Genomic DNA, 22,840 nt, shown 5'->3' with positions numbered 1-22,840 from the left:
CAGCGTGTTCAACTTGTTCACTTCCGCACCACGTTTATAAATTAAATTAGAAAATGGTATTAAAACGATAAAAAGAATTTAATTTGGATTTCGAAATTAATTTGTGTTAAAGAGTTTTTCTTGGGTTATATAAAGTCATGATTTGTATCCCTTCGAGTATTCGTGTTGTGAAAACAATTGAGTTGTATAAGTTTTAGTAAATACATCAAGAAACCCTTCTTTCCTCATCCAAATTAACTTGTTTTAATCTCTCCACTTCTTTCTTCAATTGATATCGGAGAGCCAAGTTAACTCATGACTTCCTAGAGTGCATTTTCAACATAAATTTCCTTATTGATGAAGGAAAACTTTAATTTATGGTGCATACAAATTAAGGCACTTCTAGGCACTCTTGATGTGTGGAAGCTTGTACAAGATGGTTTTATAAACTTAGTATGGAGGAAAAAACACAAATGGATAAAGAAGCAACAAAACAACTCAAATATCAAAGAAAAGAGAAGAATGCCTTTATATATAACTAGAGCAACAATTATGTCCAATACGATGCTAGATGAGTGGGCATGTCGTATAAATGCCCAGTTTTCTTCAATTTTGTTTCTATCTGCTCCTTTCCTCTGATCGTTAACACCGGCCATTTACGAGTGCGGCTAGTGATGTCACTCAAAGTAGTTCAGTCGTGGAGTTGAATTGATCAACTTGGCCTGTGTCAGGCTCGAGTCCAAATAAGCTTCAGAGGAATCAACCGAAGTTGAATAAAAAATATATTTGTAATCTTTATTAGTGCGATTGTAAGTGATAAGAATTCAGCCGCAACTCTCACGTTCGGATTAATAAGTGACAACAATTTGGTTCAGTTAGATACAACTGAATTTATATTTTACAACTAAATTTAATTTATATTGTTTGGGGACCAATTTGACGGAATCCGTTGGGGCACGTTTATGCCACGTTAGTAGTGTCCCACTTCACACAGTTATATCGTACATGTCGAAAGCTTTTGTTTCCCACCACAAAGTGGACATTGCATGTCGCAATCTAAACATGAACATCTATATTTATTGCAGACAACATGACGCACTACCAACTCTCATCCATCAGGTCATACCAATTAGCATCGCATTTCTCTCGAGTATCACATTGGCCGAATTGAGAATTGTGGCTATGTCTATCGGATACCACATGATGTACTACCAACTGCAATCCGTCAGACCGTACGAATTAACATGGCATTTGTCTTGGAGTCTCGTATTAGCCAAATTAGCGAATCTACGGATACCACAAGTCATTTTATATTTCACCATAATAACTTATAGGTATACATAAAGATTTTAAATTTATAGTCAGTTTTGTGATAAAATCTCACGAAAAAAATTGATATAATCAAGTGAATCTCTCCATCCTATAACCAATTGACCTTTAGAAAGTAAAGACCAACCAACATCACACTATACATGACATCAGAAAATGTTACAAAATTATTAGTTTAAGGATCAAATCTGACAATATTGAAGGATAAAAGATAAAGAGAGTCCACCTGTACGATCACCAACATGTGAAGCTTACGCTATTGTACTATAATCTATTATTAATCTCGCATTCATAAAATGATAAAAAAAAGTCCACTTGTATGATCACCAATATGTGAGGCCCGTGCTATTGTACTTTATTTTATTCAAATTAATAATTATGATAACAGTGTGTGCTTGTGCACTCTGAAGCTGTAGCTTATGGGAAGGTAAGTTTGGATGTGAACGAAACTTCATCGGGTTGCTATTATTTTGCTTTCATGATAACTTGATTTAATCTCATGTCAAATTGACAGCATGGGATATCATAATTTTACATAAAGATCAAGACGGTCTTAAATTTTTGGATCTTATTACTGTCAAAAAATTTATTTGTTCTAAGCAAATCACATCAATCCTTAATTTTCACACACCCAGTGGGTTAAAGTTTTTCTGGCCAAAATGACAATCTCCACCCTTGGACCTTTCCAAAACTTAAACGAACCTCTATAGCCTATAATTCTATTCTTGAGCTCACCGTCAATATCAATTATGGTTTCCAAAAACTCATTAGCAATGGCAACAACACCCAAATCTAGAATGACCTTGGCTTTTGATAATACTCTTAACCAATAACCCACTTTTGTGGGGGTGAATGAAATGAGTAATTTTTGTGTTGTTTATGATCTTATAACAAATTCTCATTAGAACTTAAGAGCTCTTGTGTCCTTCTTCCACCCCTTTCTTGTCCAGCACATCCTAGCAGTCCACCTCTCTTGACACCTCGATAACGACTCCTAGGTTTGGACCAGTACTCCATTAAGCAGTGCAACAGTGAGCAGTACCGATAAGCATCTCTCTAGATAATACACTCCCGAGAAGCCTTAACAAGGCTGGAAGGTGATTCCGCATCTAAGAATTGCTTCCAAAATAAAAATCTTTTTTTCTGAAATTACTTGCCCACTTTCAACTACATCTCTCAACATTATTCACTGTGAACAAGGCTCGTGTTTTGTTTGCCACTTACATTAGGACTCCTCTTCTTATATCCTTTTAGACTGCAGCTTTGCATAGGCCTACTGGGCAGCCTTACAGCAACACTTACACTTCCGTTTTCGCCTTTTCTTTTCCTGGTTTCAGGGAGTCTGGATAGTTGAGGATCCCTCTCTCGATAGTTCTTCCCGTGATAGGCTCCTTAGCATCATTGCTACCTCCTTTCGGTTTTCGTGGAATAATCAAAATGACGACGTCGATGTTTCTTCGATCTCAAGGAAAGCTCTGCTCACTGTCAATGACTACTTTGAGTCCTCCTACGACCCTAAGGGCCCTGTTGAGACCTTATGACTGCCCAAAAGAAGAAGATGCTGCAAGACAATTTAGCCTATTACAAAACCAAAAAAAAGAAAAAAGAAAAATCAGTGATCTCCCTTTGTTTTCGGCCTCATGCATCCACGGAAGCGATTCTTCTTCATCTGTCTACCACTGTCTCTCCTCCCATATATAATTTCTTCTAGCAGAATTCTTGTTATGTCTCCAACCCTAGTGTGCTTACTCGCATGCTGTTCTTCAAGTTCAGCAAAACATACTGGATTTTATGCCGTTCCAGCTCTAGCCTTTCTATCTTATCTGATTCCCTTCTTGCTTGTTCTGCAATTTGCCGTCTTCTCCGCTGCCACCATCTTCAGAGTTTGTGTCCATACTATCCGAGTTTTTCAACTTCTTGTTTGTATGAATTAACTCAGTGGCAGCTCCTTCAGCATCATTTAACCGTGCATAAATTGTGTTATATCTTAAACTTGCAGGAAGCTTCCCCAGTTGAGAGCTTTCCATTTTCCTCTTCAAATCCTTCACATTAGTTTCGAGATCTATGAACTTCTTGTTTGAAGCCTTACGATGACTCTTTTGGCCGTTCTTGTTGGGTTGCCAAAGCTCTATTCGGCATCTCTAACATGTCAACACTCGACTCCTTCTCAACCGCCAGCTCTGGAGAAGGATATTCACTTTTTTATTCATATGTAGACTCTGTGGATATTCACATTTCCGGTTGCTGCAATCTCATTCAGCTGCTTACCAGAATTGATCATCAATTTCAATCCCCCTTGTATCATAAGAACAAATAGTCCTACAGTGCAAAGAACTTGACTCCTGGTCGAGTTTGTTATCTTTCGTCATTTGCCCCTGCCGATCTCCACATATCGAATCTAGGCTTTAACGGGCATTGCCCCTCCTATGGGACTTGGCCACGTGGACCTACGTGTGCCATATTCACCTTGATCCTTGATGGGCGCATTGATTCAGTTGTAGTTGTTTGACGAATCTGGCTGAATCTAATCCTTACTGATTCATCTAACATAGGGGTGACAATATGGTGCTCGCAAAGGCATTCACATGTGGGTTACGTGTGCTATGGAAGATTTCAAAGATCGTAATGATTGAGGATGTTGGCCTTGGCCAATGGTGTGTTGCCACATAGCAGGTCAATCTAAACATATGGCAACAAGGCAATTAGGCAAAAGGTCACCCGAGCACTATAAATAACCCACAAACTCATTCGCCTCTTCACGCCTTCTGTCGTTCTCAGAACCTTCATGTCTTCGGGCACTCAAACCTTTAGTATTTTAAATTACTTAAATCATTCAGACTTTCAAGTCTAAAACAACTCTGAATGTCTTCCTCATATGGATTAGCTCTTCATTTGACTGTAGCTTGGATGATTCTTTGATCCTGTCGTCGCCTTCAGCATCGATTTCCAAAATTTCTTCCTTTAGTGAAGGGGTTTAGCAAAGCCTAGCTTATAGAGGCTAGAATCAGCCCCTCCCCTCAAGGTCAATATCTGAAATTGTCCCTCCCGCTTCTCTTGTTGAGCGTGTAGTGTGTACTAACATATCTCCTCCTATGCATAAATGGATCTCCCAATAAATGCTAGAAGTAGATGACTAATAGGTCCCTATCGACCCAATGGACCAAGGTAGTCATTTGAAGCCGAAGAAGGGACGAGCCACCTTCAGTGGTTCATTAGGTGGCCTGGGCTCTGACCCACAATTGGAATCAGGCTGATGTGTTGGAGGCACAACTTAGTGTTCGAGGTAAAGGCAGCTATAGGTTCCGTAGGATGAGAGCTTCCCTTATAAAGTTCAAGGGTTGGCATTCTAAAACCTATTGGGATTGGTTCCTTTATAATGCTAATGAAGGGAGACCTGAAGTAAGAATCAAATTCAGGATGCTTTCCTTGCCTTATCTCATGTTTAATATCCTCTAGCCTCTAGTCCATCTCAAAGAGCTAGACTTGCATATTATTATAGAGTTTAGCTGATTGAGCGATTGATTCTCTCGGTCTCTCTACTTCTTGAAGGAGATATCGAGTGGATCATGAGGGAAGTGATCTAGAGAATTATTTTCTGGAGGTAGATCAGCCGCAAGAGGCATGACTTTGTAATTATTTAAGAATGTAATATATGTCATGATTATTGTTATATGCGAATATGGAACCATCACATGTTAAATATGTCATTAAAATGCAATAGTTTATGCTCAATAAAACAATAAGCGTTCATGTGTTTATTTATTGTTTCTAAATTTGCATATGTTAGTAGTCATGGTTCTTAAAATAATATAGGGTGAATTTTTGTAAAGAAGCCCACAAGTTTCAAAATTTTTAAAATAACACCCCAAGAAATTTTCCCCTAGAATACCCTTTTTTTAATATATTGACTATGTTATATAAGTCGATCATTGTCTTTTGCCGAGCCCCTAGCTATATTGTCGTCCTCATCTATTTGACCCATCTAATAATGGAGGTGTAGTGGCCACCACCATACCCCCTTGGACCAATGATAGAATGACTCTTGCCACCCTTGCTAATGACGATGAGAGTCGATGGCTAGGGCTATAATAAAAATTTTTTAAATGGTGAGAGTAAAATAATCTTTTCATGTACTTAGAGGTACTCTACGAGAAATTATAAAACTTATATACTTTTTCTAAGAATTCACTAAATAATATATAGTTTTATTCTTAATTAGGCTATGTCACGTGATTGTAGACAATTGATCCATTAAATCAGCCTTTTTAATGTGCCCGTCAACAATAAAATTGAGAAAAATTAAAAAATCCAATCTAAATGAGTAGCATAAAATAAAATATACTATAGGCTTTTTTCCTTTAATGTTTCATAAAGAAAGATTTTCTATTTTTTAAGCGATGATATAGATCAATTTTCACAGCCAACAAACTAGAATTAAATCATCAATACCTTTTACCGAATAAAAAGAGCGATCACACCTAAAGAATCTTAATCAAAGGCTTGGACAAATCACGAGGAGACTTATAGCTTCACGATATTATCCTTCATTCCATTGTTACAAAAGTATAGGTTCAATTATCAAAGACCTGATGCGATCCTCAATCACTTGATCGGGTTTCCCATGTCCATCTCCGTATTGGTACATGCATTGGGCCATTCGAGGGATATTGATGGCCATCATTTTTAGGTTTTCCTCAAAACGTGAAGTGAAACTTCGATCTCCGTTTATTGCTCTCCAATTCCCCCTAATCAATCGCCTGATATGCTCACGAGCCGCATACTCCGATAAACCGCTCTCATGCATGTAGCACTGGATAGATTTGGGCACATCGCCTCTTTCAAGCTCGTCCTGCACAAAAACAACCGATGCAGAGTGGAGAAACTGTGTGAACTCTTTATTGCGTTGATTCGATGAAGGAATGATAAGTATGGTGCAGTTCAAATACCTTGGAAGTACCCAAGTCATCACAAAGTCGAAGGATCATGGATGACCATCTTGCAATCTTAAGACGGCTTTGGAAACCGTCTAAGGCCTCTCGAGTTACATCGTTACTGGTGCAATAAGCAATAGTCAATATTAGGAGACCCGATATCGATACTAGTGCGTTCTCCAAGTACTCTTCAAGATTGGGTGTGTAGCCTTGGTGGTACCACCTTGCTTCCACCAAGTATGTCTTGCATAGATCTGCCCACTGAATCCAACGGTAGCACTGTTTATAAAGTGGAACTGCATGATTGACGATACACAAAAGAGGGACGATGGGATCAATAAGTTACTGCTTTTTTTAGGTGTGGAATTATATCCAGACACTTCTCTTTCATAACATTGTAGGCGGTGTCATTTATAGTGTTGAAGAGGGCTAGAAAACATATTTTCATGTACTATGGCAATTTGTCCATTGTATTAACATCCCATCTGCAACATCCATCAGAGTAGATGTTATCAGGAATCAAAGATTGTTGAAATAACACCTCCTACATGCATGACGTGGAGGAGTTGTTTACCTATCGACGGCATCCGTGAACAGCTCGAGCTCATCGATGGTGCCGTAAACATCATACACATCATCTATTGTTGTTATCAGGCAGTTCGCTTTTGTCTGCGCCTCCCTGAATCTTGCAAACTGTGGCTCAAAAGCCCAGCCAACCGTCCAGATATAGCTCTCCATCAACCTGTCCCTGGAAAATGGAAGCCTTTGCGCCAGGCCAAGATTGCTCCACCATCTGATCGATAGTCAGAAGTTTGTGCTGAAGTTTGCTGGTTCATAAACGACGGCAGAATGTACAGGACATGATTCAAGTAAAACAAGCTCAAAATACCTCGACACTTCCCTGAGTTCCCTCTGATGTATGCTCTGAACTCTGTTGAAGTCCAACTTAGCCAATTCAAGTAGGACAGGGTTTATGTTCGCTTCCCTTTGGCATGCTTCTATAAACCACCTGGTCTGTAACCTCGGCATCCTCCAGTCCAATGGAAGCTCCAAGGCATGGGCTACGTGCTCCCTGAGATGAGGCTCAAGCGATCCCTCCATGAGGCTCTTGAGCTGTTTAGTTGTGAAGTTCGTAGCTTCTTCCAGCACGTGCTCTCCTTCCTTTGCAAGATGGGAAGCCTCGTACAAGCTCACCAATCCTTCAGTCTGGTGGCGAAGGCTGGCTTTCAAGTTGCCCTTCTCATCTATAAATCGGTTGAATACACCTTCAGTCCATCCACATAATTTGTGCATGTTAGATTGTGACACCATGATAGAACAGAACAAACACAAAATACCAATAGTTTGTTAGGCTAGTAACGTGGGATAGTTTTATGACTAATTGGACATATTTCTACTTGTCTTAGTTTTATGAAAGTAATTGTTCTAGCAATATATGAGGTGCATCAGCGACAATTTTGTATCAGTCGCCAAGAAAGGAGTAAAGCAGGATGGATATATAGCTTAATCACCTTCAGAAACAGCAAACCCATGTTCTCTGAGAAGCCTGAACATAAGAGCCGTGGCATGAAGATTATCCTTCAGCAACATGCTCACCTCTTCCATGGAACCGTATATAGTCCATAAAGCATCCTTAATATCCTCCTTAAAGTGATACGCCACCCCAAGCTGCCGCAGGTAATCGATCAGTTGAAGTTGGTCCTCAATTCCCTTCTTCATGTAGATCAGCTGTTTCACGTCCTCTGTCAGTTTGTCCATCCTTCTTGCGTTATCCTCCTCCACCTGGTGAAAGCTAGTCAGTAACCAATTTGAACTATAGATAAAACTCAACCTTACATATTGCATAAACGCTGAGCTTGGTGCCAGTTGTGAGCGATTGTATGTATTCGTCGCTCCACGAGCTCGGTTGGTAATCAGCCGATCGCCGAGGAGGAGTCCGCGCAGTACACCGGATTGGCAGTAGGAGGCATCGACGCGGTGAGGACTTGGAGTGGGCAGTCCGCGGATAGGCACGGATCAAGCTGCAGCAGGACGGAGCAGAAGAGCAGAAAGACATTTGGCTCGGTGGACAACACTCGGTAGAAGATGGGAGAATCTGTTGGGCTTTGTAATGGCGGTGTTGGCGTTGGATTGATAGTGCCAGAGGCAGTGAAAACAAGATTCAGTAACGAGGTTCTCGTGCCTCTTGACCTACGTCCGACCTCCCTAAAACGAGATTCACAAGCAGAATGCTAATCGGCCACGTACGGACAGCCAGCCTCATGTATATCCACAAATGTAATTCCAAGTGTCCAAAAATATCTCTAGCATCGTAGTGGAAGAAGCCACTTAGGTAACGAGGCTCTCGTGCCTCTCGACCTCCCTAAAACGAGATTCACAAGCAGAATGGTAATCGGCCACGTAGGTACAGCCAGCCTCATGTATATCCACAAAAGCTCCACATCATCGTGTTCCAACCAAATGTAATTCCAAGTGTCCAAAAATATCTCTGGCGTCATAGTGGAAGAAGCCACTTTAAAAAATAGTTAATTCAAGGAGTTGATTTGATTAAATTCGACACCATTGGGACAAGCCCATAGCCTCGACGCTTAGTTCAATCGTATAGTTTCGCTCTGAGTCAGACTCAGAGGCCAAATAATCTTCGAAGACATGAACTGAAGTTGGATAAAAAGGGATTTGTATTCTTTATTAGTGCGTTCGGAAGTTATCATAATTCAGCTGCAACTCCCACCTTCGGATTAATAAGTGACAGCAATTTGGTTCAGTTAGATACAATTGAATTTCTATGTTACGACTAAAATTAATTTATATTGTTTGGGGCCCAATTTGACCGAATCCGTTGGGTCGAAAAAAGAAAAGAAGACAAATAAATACAAAAACGACCCATTTTATTAGTGCATAGGGGAACATTTATGCCACGCTAATAGCGTACCATTTCACAGTTATAATTTGCATCTTGAAAGCTTTTGTTTCCTAACACAACGTGGACATCGAATGTGGCAGTCTAAATATAAATATCTTGATGCCGGGTGACATTAAACCTCATCCCGTGATAAGGATGGGGTTTCCTGGCTAACAGTACCGTCAGCGTCATCTGGTTCGCTAAATAATTGTGTAGGGAGGTCATGCGTTGATAGCAGCCTTTAAGGCTTGTGATGCGTCTGGGCGACACCTTACCCTCGTTCTTATCTTTCTGGTATTAGAGCACTGAGAAAAATGAAGCTTCGTTCCTGTCTTCGACCAGTGACCAACGCTGCTATAGCCATATTCCTAAGAAGCTCCGTAGCTAATCCTTATCTTTCTCACCGCGATAGTCTTCGTTAATCTGCCAACAATCGACGGACTTAAAGGATAATGAAGAAAAAGCTTGTGACCTCAATAGTCTGCACGTTGGGACTTAGCGGTTCGATGCACTCTCCTTCATGTATACATACAACCATGCCACGCATAACACCGCATGGATCGCTCCAACTCTCACCTCCTTAATATTTCTATAGCATCACTCTAACTTGCAATTTCCTCCTTTATTGTAGCTTCCTCTTTTATTGTAGTTTTTTTCTTAAGTGTGACTTGTGATGGAAATAAGAATAGAAGATAAGAACAATTATTGAAGAAGCTTTATTGAAGAGATGAAGTAGCTTGAATGCATTAACATATCCCTCTCCTATTTATACAGATAGGAGGGAGGATTTTCCTAACAGAATAGAGGATTTTACTCAACAGAATAGATAATATTTCCTCATATAGTTGGGGAAATCTTATCTTCTATCAACTTGGCTGCAATATTGCTATAGTTTAGAAATCCTTTTCTATTCTATTGAAAAAAATTCTCTCTTAATCGGTATAAATAGGGACATGTTAATGTATTTAATATTCTTTATTTCTTTAATAAAGTTTCTTATTGCTATAGCGCCTTTGGCAGCGTCTTTGCAGACTTTGGCATTTTGGACAGTCTGCAGCGGTCATTTGGCACCGAGCTTAGACGAAATAACGTGATGGAGTGACTAACTACACGTTTATTGAACGAAGTAGCATGATGACGCACTGACGGCAGAGTCCAAACGTGGAACACGTTTACTGAAGGACTCCTGAGGCTTCTAATGCACTGACGGAGGAGTCCAAAGGAGGGCCCCCGTCGCACCCCGAAGGACCAGCTAAAAAGTGGTCCCGGCCGCCTTCGCGCGAGCATGGGAGTAGGCGGCACTGTGCGGCACCTCTATGGCCAACGACAACAGTGAGGGTGGGGGGGTCCGACAGGGGCCATGTAGTCTCCTCGCCGATGTGGTCTCACACCCCTTCCTCGTGCCTCTTCCTTGTCACAAGATAATTTTGACAACATAATAAAGATAATAAAGTGAAAAGATAAAAGCGACAAGAACACCAGATTTACATGGTTCAATCAATTAACTTTGACCTACATCCACGAACGAAAGAGGAGCAAATCACTACTATGAAAAGGGACAATTACAAATGCCTTAGGAAGATATTCCTAGGTCATAAAACACTCGAAAATACTAAACAAGAATAACCTAAAGTATAAGTCCAAACTATTTAACTGAGTATGGACTTAAACCAAAGTAAATACTTAGGTTTTCTTGTGGTGCCACTTATGGTACCTCTTGTGGTGCATCTGACTTCAAAGCTCAGGTCCTTATTTATAGTTCCAAGATGAGACAACAAGTCTGATTTTCTCGATGTGGGACTATGGGACTTACCAAACTAACAAATCTCCACCTTGGCATGTCCCAACAAAACTTGCTTCACCTTTTTCATAAAAGCCCCAACGGGCAATCACCAACAATGAACACCAACCAAGTCCAAGCACTACTTGAACTTGTAAACCGGAAAAGGCTTCGTAAACATATCAGCTGGATTGTCCTTCGTATGAATTTTCTGAACAAGGACTTTTCCCTCAGCAATGATATCATGAATAAAATGAAACTTCACATCGATGTGTTTTGTCCTCTCATGATACATCTAGTCTTTAGTCAAATGAATAGCACTTTGACTATCACAGTAAATTGTAGTAACACTTTGATGCAGATATAATTCGCTGAACAATCCTCTTAACCATAAAACTTCTTTGATTGCCTCTGTCACTGCTATATATTCTGCCTCTGTAGTAGATAAAGCTACGACAAATTATAAGGAAGCTTTCCAACTAACTGCACAACCGCTAACGCAAAATACATAGCCTATCAAAGATCTTCGTTTATCAAGATCCGCAGCATAATCAAAGTCAACGTAACCAACCAAAGTGTCATGATTTTTTCCAAATTCCAAACAAGCATATGAAGTCCCTTGCAAGTATCTGAGAATCCACTTCATAGCCTGCCAATGTGTTTTACCCGGGCGAGACATATATCTACTAACCACACTGACTACTTGTGAAATATCTAGACGAGTACAAACCATTGCATACATAATACTGTCGATAGCACTAGAATATAGAATTTTCACTATATATTCTTCCTCTTCAACTGACTATGGTGACTGAGCAGCACATAGCCGAAAATGGCTAGCAAGAGGAGTACTCACTGGCTTAGCATTTTTCATGTCAAACCTCTCCAAGACTTTCTTGAGGTAATTTTTCTAAGTCAGAAATAATTTTTCAACTCCTCGATCTCTTTTGATCTCCATGCCAAGAATTTTCTTAGCTGCTCCCAAATCTTTCATTTCAAATTCACTACTCAGTTGCATTTTCAAAGTATGAATTTCTGATAAATTCTTAGCTGCAATAAGCATGTCATTAACATAAAGCAACAAATATACAAAAGAGCCATCAGTTAACTTCCGGAAGTAAACACAACTATCATACATGCTCCTCGTGTAACCATGACCCAACATAAAAGAATCAAACCTCTTATACCGCTGTCTTGGAGACTTCTTCAATCCATACAAGGATTTTTTTAACAAGCAAACATGGTCTTCCTTACCATCAACTTCAAATCCATGAGGTTGCTCCATATAAATTTGTTCTTCAAGTTCACCATGTAAGAAAGTTGTCTTGACATCAAGTTGCTCCAATTCCAAATCATACATGGCAACTAAAGCAAGCAAAACACGAATAGAGCTATGTTTAACAACAGGTGAAAATACGTCATTAAAATCAACACCATATACCTGATATAGCCCTTTGCAACTAATCTTGCTTTGTACCTTGCATCTTCAACCCCTGGCTTCACAAGATCCCAAGTTCTATTTCGATAGAGAGATTCAATTTCTTCATTCATCGCAATCAACCACTTAGCGGAATTATCACAAGAAACTGCATCTGAGTAGGAAGTAGGCTCACCAACTTCACTTGTCTCTTCTGCAACAGACAAAGCATATATGCAACCAAATTTGCATATCTTTGTGGTGGTCGAATATCTCTCCGTTGTCTATCCTTGGCTAAGGAATATTGCTCTTCCTCTGGATCATCTGCGTTAGTAGACTCGGGACCACCTATTGGCATTCTTTGAGTAGAAGAATTCGACTTAAAAGAATCTGAACTTCCAATCTCAAGCTCCACCTGCTTCTGTGCACTATCATTTGTATAACTAGTAGATTTCTCTTTGGAAGATAACATAGACGATTAATCAAAAGTAATATCTCTACTGATTACAAATTTTGGGGATTTGGGATCAGAATATCATAATCTGTATCCTTTCACCCCAGAAGCATACCCAAGGAAAATGCACTTTTTAGTCCGAGGCTCTAATTTTCCTTCATTTACATGCATGTATGCTGGACACCTAAAAATTTTAAAATCAGAGTAATCAGTAAGAGTACCTGACCAAACTTCCTCCGGAGTTTTAAAGTTAAGTACTGCAGAAGGAGCGCAGTTGACAACGTAACAGGCCATATTAATCGCTTCTGCCCAAAAGTCCTTTGTCAACCCTGCATTTGAGATCATACACCTTGCTCTCCCCAAGAGTGTTATGTTTATACGTTCGGCCACACCATTTTGCTGAGGCGTCATCCTAACAGTGCGATGCCGAACAATTCCTTTATTTTTATAAAATTCATCAAAGATACTTTCATAAAATTCCATACCATTATCTGTTCGAAGCCGCTTAATCGGTTTACCTGTTTGCTTCTCAATCAAAGCCTTCCATTGTTTAAAGGTTAGAAAGACATCATTTTTATATTTCAAAAAATAAGCCCAAACTTTCCTAGAATAATCGTCAATGAAAGTCAACATATACCTAGCACCACCCTTAGACTGAACATGAGCTGGACCCCAAAGGTCTGAATGAATATAGTTAAGAGTACCTTTCGTTTTGTGAACTGCCGGAGAAATGAAGCTGACTCTTTTCTGCTTTCCAAAAATGCAGTGTTCACAAAAATCAAATGGCCCAGTACTCTGTCCGCAAAGTAGACCCCTTTTGCTCAATATGCTCAAACATTTTTCGCTCATATGACCCAAACGCATATGCTATAATTTGGTGATGTTAGAATCAGACAATGATGATGATGAAACTGCAACCGAACCTGTGACAGTAGTTCCCTGTAGAATATACAAGCTACCAGACCTACAAGCTTTCATAACAACAAGAGCACTTATAGAAACTTTCATAACTCCACCTTCAGCTGTGTATTTACACCCAAGGGCCTCTAGGGTGCCTAAAGAGATGAGATTCTTTTTTAAATCAGGAACATGTCTAACATTAGTGAGCGTCCTCACAATACCATCATGCATTTTAATTCGGATTGTGCCTCTACCAACAACATTACATGCGGCATTATTGCCCATCAAAACAATTCCACAATTACAAGATTCATATGTGGAAAACAAATCCCTATTGGGACACATGTCATAAGAACAACTCGAATCTAAAATCCATTCATTTTTAGACATCGTCCTGTCATCAATAGCAGAGAAAATATTTCCAACATTCTCATCAGTTGCTACACTAACTTCAGCGGATTCAATAGTTTTCTCAACAAATTTTTCCTTTTGCTTTAATTTATTTTTCAATTTAAAGCAATCAGATTTAATGTGCCCCATTTTATGACAATATCTACATTCCAAATTTCTATGTCTTGATTTAGATCTAGATTTAGATCTACTACTGTCAAATTCTCTTTTATCCATTCTCCCCTAACGACCAGACCCTCATCCTGATTCTCTTTAATTTTTCCAATGATATCATTGTCTATCTGTTCCTTAGATTTCAATGCAAATTTAATTTCTTGATACGAAACTGTTTCTTTTCCATAAATCAAAGTATCATGGAAATACTTAAAAGATTGGGGAAGAGAACACAAGAGTAATAGGGTCTTATCCTCACCATCAATTTTTGCATCTATATTCTCCAAATCCATAACCAAAGAATCAAATTTATCAAGATGCGAGAGTATAGATATACCTTCAATCATCCGAAGCATATACAGTCTCTACTTCAGGTAGAGACGATTCTCCACTGTCCTCTTCATGTACAAGGCTTTAAGCTTGTCCCACATGCTCTTAGTCGTAATCTCCGTAGCTACCTCCCGTAAAACCTCATCAAAGAGATTTAGAATGATGCTTGATCGGGCCTTCTTATCCATACCCGCAAGCTCTTCTTTTGACATATCATCTGGAATATTCTCGGCTCCCTATAGTACCAAATCAACTCCATCTTGAACCAAAATGGCTTCCATCTTGAGTTGTCATAAGCCGAAGTTGACATTTCTATCGAATTTCTCGACAATGATCTTTGTTATTGTCATCGTTGCCAAAAGATCCCGAAACCAAGCTCTGATACCAATTTGTTAAAGCTAGCCCTAGGAAATTTACCACAAGGTAATTTTGGCAACACAACAAAGTTAATAAAGTGAAAAGATAAAAGCGACAAGAACACCAGATTTACGTGGTTCAGTCAATTAACTTTGACTTACATCCACGGACGAAAGAGGAGCAAATCACTACTATGAAAAGGGACAATTACAAATGCCTTAGAAAGATGTTCCTAGACCATAAAACACCCAAAAATACTAAACAAGAATAACCCAAAGTATAAGTCCAAACTATTTAACTGAGTATGGACTTAAACCAAAGTAAATACTTAGGTTTTCTTGTGGTGCCACATATGGTACCTCTTGTGGTGCATCTGACTTCAAAGCTCAGGCCCTTATTTATAGTTCCAATATGAGACAACAAGTTTGATTTTTCCGATGTGGAACTATGGGACTTGCCAAACTAACACTAGGTTATGGCAGGAATTTTTCATCAAGGGCAAAATCATCTTTTTAGGTAATTAGAGCGGTTCTATGAACAATTCTGTAACTTACAAGCTTTTTCAAAGAATTTACCCTATAATATGTTATTCTTAATTAGATTAAGAATAAAAATCCAATTAAGTCGGTCTTTTCATATGACCGTCAATAATAATGATCGAAAGAAATTAAAAATCCAATCTCAAATAGTAGCATAAAATAAATCATACTTTAGATTTTTTTGTCTTTAATATTTCATGAAGAAAGTTTTCTAGTTCCAAAGAGCTGATACAGATCAATTATCACAACCAATAACCTAGAACTACACCATCAAAAGAGTGATCACACGCAAAGAATCTTAATCAAAGGCTTGGATGAATGACGAGGAGACTTATAACTTCATGTTATCATCCTTAATTCAATTGTTACAAAAGTATATAGGTTCAATTATCAAAGACCTGATGTGCGTGCTCCCTGAGATGAGGCTCAAGTGATCCATCCATGAGGCTCTTGAGCTGTTTAGTTGTGAAGTTCGTAGCTTCTTCCAGCACGTGCTCTCCTTCCTTTGCAAGATGGGAAGCCTCGTACAAGCTCACCAATTCTTCAGTCTGGTGGCGAAGGATGGCTTTCAAGTTTCCCTTCTCATCCATAAATCGGTAGAATACACCTTCAGTCCATCCACATAATTTATGCATGTCAGATTGTGACACCATGATAGAAAAGAATAAACACAAAATTCCATTAGTATGTTAGGCTATTAACGTGGCATAATTTATGACTAATTGGATATATTTCTAGTTGTCTCAGTTTTATGAGAGTAATTGTTCTAGCAATATATGAGGTACATCAGCGACAATGTTGTATCAGTCGCAAGAAAGGAGTAAAGCAGGATGGATATGTAGCTTAATCACCTTCAGAAACAGCAAACCCATGTTCTCTGAGAAGCCTGAACATAAGAGCCGTGGCTTGAAGATTATCCTTCAGCAACATGTTCACGTCTTCCATGGAACCGTATATAGTCCATAAAGCATCCTTAATATCCTCCTTAAAGTGATACGCCACCCCAAGCTGCCGCAGGTGATCGATCAGTTGAAGTTGGTCCTCAACTCCCTTGTTCATGTAGATCAGCTGTTTCACGTCCTCTGTCAGTTTGTCCATCCTTCTTGCGTTATCCTCCTCCACCTGATGAAAGCTAGTCAGCAAACAATGCGAACTATAGATAAAACAACCTTACATATTGCATGCACGCCGACCTTGGTGTCAGTTGTGAGCGATTGTATGTATTCGTCACTCCACGAGCTCGGCTGGTAATCAGCTGATCGCTGAGGAGGAGGAGTCTGTGCAGAACACCGGAATGGCAGTAGGAGGCATCGACGGGGTGAAGACTTCGAGGGGGCAGTCCGCGGATAGGCACAGATCAAGCTATAAGCATAAAGTCTATAATTATACTATATCTGAAATGCGAAAGTAACTTATATACCAGGATTGAAATCAAAATGTATAGATCTAAACATTACGATGTGTACCTTTTGATGTCATCTCTTCAGAGATTTGGTTTGATCTACTAAGCACCGTCTTTAATCCAAGATTGTTGCAGGCAGCCAGCCACCGATGCAGGCACCGACGAGATTTTGGGAGAAAGGGGTTTTTTTAGGGAGAAACTGAAATCCCTCGGAGAGGTGCCAACGCTCTAACACCACCTCAACCCCTAGAGATCCTGTCAGAGGGTGTACAATGATCTCAGGAGATTTCCTCGTTATCTCCCGAGGAATTTCCACTAACTTAGTTTATTGGCTAAAATATCTGAACGGAATCCAATTAGTTATTCTATTATAGCCACATATTTTAACATTCTCCCACTTGGCCCATTAATTGATAAGATATAAAAGAGATACAAAATTAAAACAAATAAAATAAAATTTGTTTAAAAAATAATTTTATCTAATTAAATTCCAAGGAATTTTATAAAGCATTTTATACATGGCCATGTTTTAAAATAAGCCAATAAGTTCAATAAAAATAATAATACTATATTAACTCCAACTATCAATACGAGTCATAGCGATTATATTTCATCAATGTCATACTCCCTTCTATGTACCACAACATTGTTAGTCTTTTCTAATATAGTCCATAATAACCCCTGTAATTTATCTTGTCAAGACAATCTTATCATCACATTCAACCATAATTTGTACATACATAATTGTGAACAGGATAGTAGAAACAAATAACTTTAAGTACGTAAGTAAGAATGTCAATTATAGTATCCACTCAAACATGCATCACCATATCCTTTATGGGTTGCTCACAAACCCAATCATAAGAACATATTCTTTCAAAATACTTTAGACTGTAAGTCCTAAGTGAATGGATCAGCAATCAATACAGTGAAACTCAAGTAATTAATTGATATTAGATGTTTCTAGACTCATCTTCTCTAACCATCAAGTACTTTATACCATAATGCATATAGATGCAATAGTAATTGTCATTCTTAGAGAAGAAAACTACTGCAATGTCATAATATATCTTCAACGACTTGGTAATTGTGTTTGACTACACCAAGTCTTGAGATAAAAATTTTGCAGTAAAAAATTTGATTAGTGGCCTCAAAGCATGCCACAAAATCAACTTCTATTATTCATAATAATAAATTGCCCCTCTAATTGATATAGATATTAACTATAAGGTGGACTTCCTATTATCGAGGTAATTTATACAATCAGCATCTGAAAAATACCATTATTTCAAGCTGATATAATTTTATACATGTGAGCATATAATCATTTATCCCTTACGGATATCTAATTACTTTCTCTGTAGTCCTTTAGTGTTTTTACTTCTGGGTAACTCAAATATATACCCAATATTTTAATTATAAAAACTGATATATTTTCTAACAGAGACTTGAGCATAGACTTCCAACTGCACATATACAAAGAATATCTTATTTATCTAATTCTTTTCAAGTCATTTTTAAGCATTTACTATTGACTAAAATTTTGCTTTTATGATTTACTGAACAAAGCTGTATATCAAAATCATTTCAAGACTCGATTGATATATCCTTTCTAAGACAATCTTCATAATCATTGAGGTCTATCATTGAATTACTCAATGTTAATAATATAGGATGTCTCATTCATATCAACCATATTAAAACTTTTAGTGACAAATTCTTGATTTAGTATAATAAATCAAGATCATTATTGATAAGATAAAATATTATCCATATATAAGATCAATATAATAAACATGCTCCCACTGATATAAATACTAATTAATAGTATTTACCTTAAATCTAAAAATAATGATATTAAGAACCTTTATATATCATTATTTTGGAGCTTGTTTAAGGTCATAAATGGATTCCTGAATTTGCATACCAAACTTTATATTTCTTTCATTTTCTTTGTAAATCATGTAGAGTAACCCATATAAAGATAAATATTAAAAAAAAAATGTTTCCATATCATTATGATATAACTCAAACTCATAATGAGTCACTAATGTCATGATGATTCTAAACGAGTTTATTAAAAATCTCGTTATGGTCGATGCATTCTTTACGAGCAAAATTTTTAACCACAAGTCTGACCATTATATCGTTCGACATTGTCCTTTGAGTCACATTTATATAATAGACTCTTTTACAATTATTGGACAATTCGATAAATTTATCAGACACCATTCTGGTTATTAATTTTAACTCTTCTTTTATTGCATCATATTACTTTTTAGAATCATTACTTTTCATGACCTATGACAAAAAAAATAAGGGATCCATTATGATTCATATATCATAATATAATTCTTGTATATATACAACATAATAACCATAAATGACATGATTCCTTCCCCTTTGAGATATTCTCAAAGTTGTCAATTATGGTTGTTCTACAAGACCATTAATAATGATATCAATATAATGTGGGAGTTTAGTAATGTTATTTTGTTGTTCACTTTTATCAAATTATTTAATGATTTGAGTAACAATAATCTCTCAAATAATAAAGGAGTATTAACTTATATCTCCTCTATATCAAAATTAAATCTCGAGATTTTCACTCCCACTGATTTGCTATTTTATAGGAATCTTATATTACCAGATTTAATTGTCCTTGTACTATAATTAGAGCAATAAATTATATACCCCTTTAAACTTTTCTGAATAGATAATAAAATATTCAAAAATAATTATTAAATCAAAATTTTCTTTTATGTGAGTTGAATACCCTTATCTCCATAGGACAGTCTCAAATATGTAAATATCTTAAATCATGTTTCCTATCATTTTATAACTTAAAAGAAGTCATTTAATTTACTTACTAGGAACACCATTCAAGATATACATAGTTGTCCTTGTAGCTTCTTCTCACATTAATTTGGGTACAAAAGAATAATCTATAATGCTCCTAACCATATCTATAAGGTATGATGATATCTTTCAGCAATCATATTATGCTGTAACACATCTGATAAATCATATACCTTTTTTTTTTTAAGAATCTAGTAAAAGAATTATAATTGGGTTCATCATAAATACCATAAAATTTATCACCCTTTTCAGATATGATGATATTGACTTTTCTATATAATTGTCTATCAACTTCATTTATATACACTTCAAGAGTGTAAACGGTCATAGACTTTACATGAATTAGATATACATAATCATATCTCAACATATTATTTATATGATAATAAGATGTCTCTCTTTAATGAGACAAAAGCATATAGTGATAAACATAACCTCAAGGAGTTTATAAAACTAAATTTCACTTCAATATTTAATTATAGGATCATTGTAAACTTATGATTCACATTAATTCTGTATAGACTATTATACATAATTCAAAGGTTAATTTTATTGAATTACAATAAGTTTACAACCACCAAAAGAAAAAATAATATTATAATAATTCTAGGTAAAGAACTTAAATTCCCAGAATTATAAAAAACACAACATGGATTCTCAAGATTTATCAAATTGAATCATCTTTAGATATAAGCAATAAATACAAACTAATATCGCTTTCACTTTAAGATGATTCCCTACATTGATAAATATCTCATTCTTTTGGTTTTATCCCAATATCTATTATTGGTAACATATGATGAAACATCAAATTAATCCATCAATAATATCCGTAATATTTGATTTGAACCATACAAAGGTTATAATTATACCTTTTTTTATTTCAAATCAAATCTTATAGTATATTTCTTCTTCACATAACTTTATTTGCTACAAAAGTAACACTTTATTGTGAAGATATTCTTTTATGAGTTTATATAATAATTATAAACTCAGGTGAAATTACGCTTCATCCTTATTTTAGTGTTACCTACTCCTTGAGTAGTACTCAAAATATTATGAGTCTTAAGCTTACAGCTTTATCATTTATTTTGATGATATAATCTTGAATTCCTCAAATACTATCATAGTAAAGTGTCAACTAATGACTTATCAGATAATTTAAATTGATCCTTAGATATTCTTATGCGCAAGTTGTAAACTGTACTGAAGTCTAAGTATCATAAAATTGAGTATTTCATGCCTTTCTTGATCAGTCACCTCAATTATTTATTTCACAGAACTTTCAGTAATTATGTTCTGTTTAATTAATCTGATCAAGATCTCACTCACTCAATACAACTTGTATATGCTCAAGCCATTTATTTCAGAAAGTATAGGGACATTTACAGAAACACAATAAAGAAAGTGCCACAGTAATAATATAACATTAATGCTTTGAGTTTCTAAAATATGATGAACTATTGATATCATCTATATTTCACCTTTGGGTGAAATATTGACATATCTAGTGTTCATTAAGATCTCTTACGGAGGACTGATACCATTCTTGTGGAATAGTATTGTTACCTTTGGGTATACAACCCTAAACTGCAAGAATATCCAAAACAGTATCATCCTACCCCATCACATAATTATTTGAAATAGATTCTCCTTTGGGATTATCTAAATCTCATAATTATATGTGCCATCATGAATATTATTTTATTTAATGTCATTTAGGATTAATTCCATAATGTATTTTATAGATTATTGGTTCAGGTCACTTTGGTGGCTACTGGACCAATACAAAAATATAAAATACAATCCAAAATATCCCACGAATGATATAAATTTTATTGTAATTCATATCCCATAACCCTATCATCCCAGGCTACTTTGGTATCTACCGGTCAGATAAAACTTAGGAAGATAAATTACAAATAATATTCACTAAATTCATTTAACCTGATTCATATTGTCATTATGAATATTATTTTATTTAATATCATTTAGGACTAAATTCATAATGTATTTTATAAATTATCAGTCCAGGTCACTTTGGTGGCTATAGGACCAATACAAAATATAAAATACAATCCAAAATGTCCTATAAATGATAAGACCTTTATTGTAATTCATATCACAAAAGTTTATCATCCAAGGCCACTTTGGCTGCTACAAGTTAGATAAAACTTAAGGAGATGAATTACAAATAATATTCATCAAATTTCTTTAATTTATGCTAAGTAGTTCAATAATAGAATAACAGCAATAATAATTATTGAACATTAATGCTAAGCAGTTTCAATAATAAAATAGCCATAATAATTATTGAACATTAATGCCAAGCAATTCAATAATAGAATAACAAAAATAATAATTATTGAATGCTAAGCAGTTTCAATAATAAAATAACCATAATAATTATTGAACTTTAATACTAAGCAATTTAATAAAAAATAACCATAATAATTATTGAACATTAATGCTAAGCAGTTCAATAATAGAATAACCATAATAATTATTGAACATTAATACTAAGTAGTTCAATAATAAATAACCATAATAATTATTGAACTTTAATCAATAAAAGAAAACTCATATGATAATCATGATAATATATAAATCATGCATTCATGTGAAAGGTATACATTATTTCACAATTTCATATATATACATGTGAATAAATAAATAAAATTAAAAAAACAATAATTGGATTTTTAATTTTATTTATCACATGTAAAATCAAAAATTCATATGAGAAAACTATAAAATAAACCATAATTTATAGTTTTTTTAATCAAAAATTAAATCCAATCAAATAATCAAAAATATAATTATGATTAAAATTAATCATAATTATAATAAATCATATTTATTAATTTATAATTGAGAATATGAATTAAATTTCTCAATTTTTGATAAAACCATAAATATTTGAAATGGAATAAATCAGAAATATGCGAATGGCAGAACTGTAATTTTGACATAAATTAAATCCGAGGGTAAAACTGTAAATATGTTGACAGAAAAAAATGAAATTACGAAATTTGCAAGGGTAAAACTGTAATTTTCATAAAACCCTAGCCTCGAGAGTAAAACCATAATTATGCCA

The 22,840-nt window shown here is 36.1% G+C and overlaps 2 protein-coding genes across 3 annotated transcripts; both read right to left on the bottom strand.

The window, feature by feature from the left end:
• Positions 1–5,776: 5,776 nt before the first annotated feature.
• LOC135608942 (monoterpene synthase 8, chloroplastic-like) lies at positions 5,777–8,527 on the bottom strand. Of its 2 annotated transcripts, none has more exons than XM_065102018.1 (5): positions 7,129–8,527; positions 6,814–7,032; positions 6,586–6,724; positions 6,255–6,500; positions 5,777–6,157 (listed from the first exon to the last, which is right to left on the bottom strand). In XM_065102018.1, the coding sequence occupies exons 1-3, from the start codon at positions 7,548–7,550 to the stop codon at positions 6,691–6,693; spliced, it is 675 nt and encodes a 224-aa protein (XP_064958090.1). In that variant the 5' UTR covers positions 7,551–8,527; the 3' UTR covers positions 5,777–6,157; positions 6,255–6,500; positions 6,586–6,690. The 2 variants fall into 2 exon arrangements, with proteins under 2 accessions (XP_064958090.1, XP_064958089.1); XM_065102017.1 differs by having other exon boundaries at positions 5,778–6,157; positions 6,255–6,724; positions 7,129–8,021; positions 8,076–8,527.
• On the bottom strand, positions 7,743–16,580 carry LOC135610089 (monoterpene synthase 7, chloroplastic-like). Its single transcript, XM_065104104.1, has 3 exons — positions 16,334–16,580; positions 15,881–16,089; positions 7,743–8,021 (listed from the first exon to the last, which is right to left on the bottom strand). Exons 1-3 carry the CDS (start codon positions 16,578–16,580, stop codon positions 7,743–7,745), a joined length of 735 nt encoding a protein of 244 aa, XP_064960176.1.
• Positions 16,581–22,840: the final 6,260 nt, after the last annotated feature.

This window comes from Musa acuminata, chromosome BXJ2-4, assembly GCF_036884655.1.
Source record: "Musa acuminata AAA Group cultivar baxijiao chromosome BXJ2-4, Cavendish_Baxijiao_AAA, whole genome shotgun sequence".
Classification (NCBI taxonomy): Eukaryota; Viridiplantae; Streptophyta; class Magnoliopsida; order Zingiberales; family Musaceae; genus Musa; species Musa acuminata.
This window is presented reverse-complemented; position numbering and strand designations above follow the sequence as displayed.

Excerpts from the sequence above, each read along its gene's own strand:
- LOC135608942 (XM_065102018.1), bottom strand. The coding sequence starts at position 7,550 with ATGGTGTCACAATCTAACATGCACAAATTATGTGGATGGACTGAAGGT. Across the intron at positions 7,033-7,128 it reads GAACTCAGGGAAGTGTCGAG|ATGGTGGAGCAATCTTGGCC; the intron begins GTATTTTGAGCT and ends ACTATCGATCAG. Across the intron at positions 6,725-6,813 it reads TTCACGGATGCCGTCGATAG|ATGGGATGTTAATACAATGG; the intron begins GTAAACAACTCC and ends TGGATGTTGCAG.
- LOC135610089 (XM_065104104.1), bottom strand. The coding sequence starts at position 16,580 with ATGGACAAACTGACAGAGGACGTGAAACAGCTGATCTACATGAACAAG. Across the intron at positions 16,090-16,333 it reads TGGGTTTGCTGTTTCTGAAG|GTGTATTCTACCGATTTATG; the intron begins GTGATTAAGCTA and ends GATGGACTGAAG. Across the intron at positions 8,022-15,880 it reads TCAGGGAGCACGCACATCAG|GTGGAGGAGGATAACGCAAG; the intron begins GTCTTTGATAAT and ends AGCTTTCACCAG.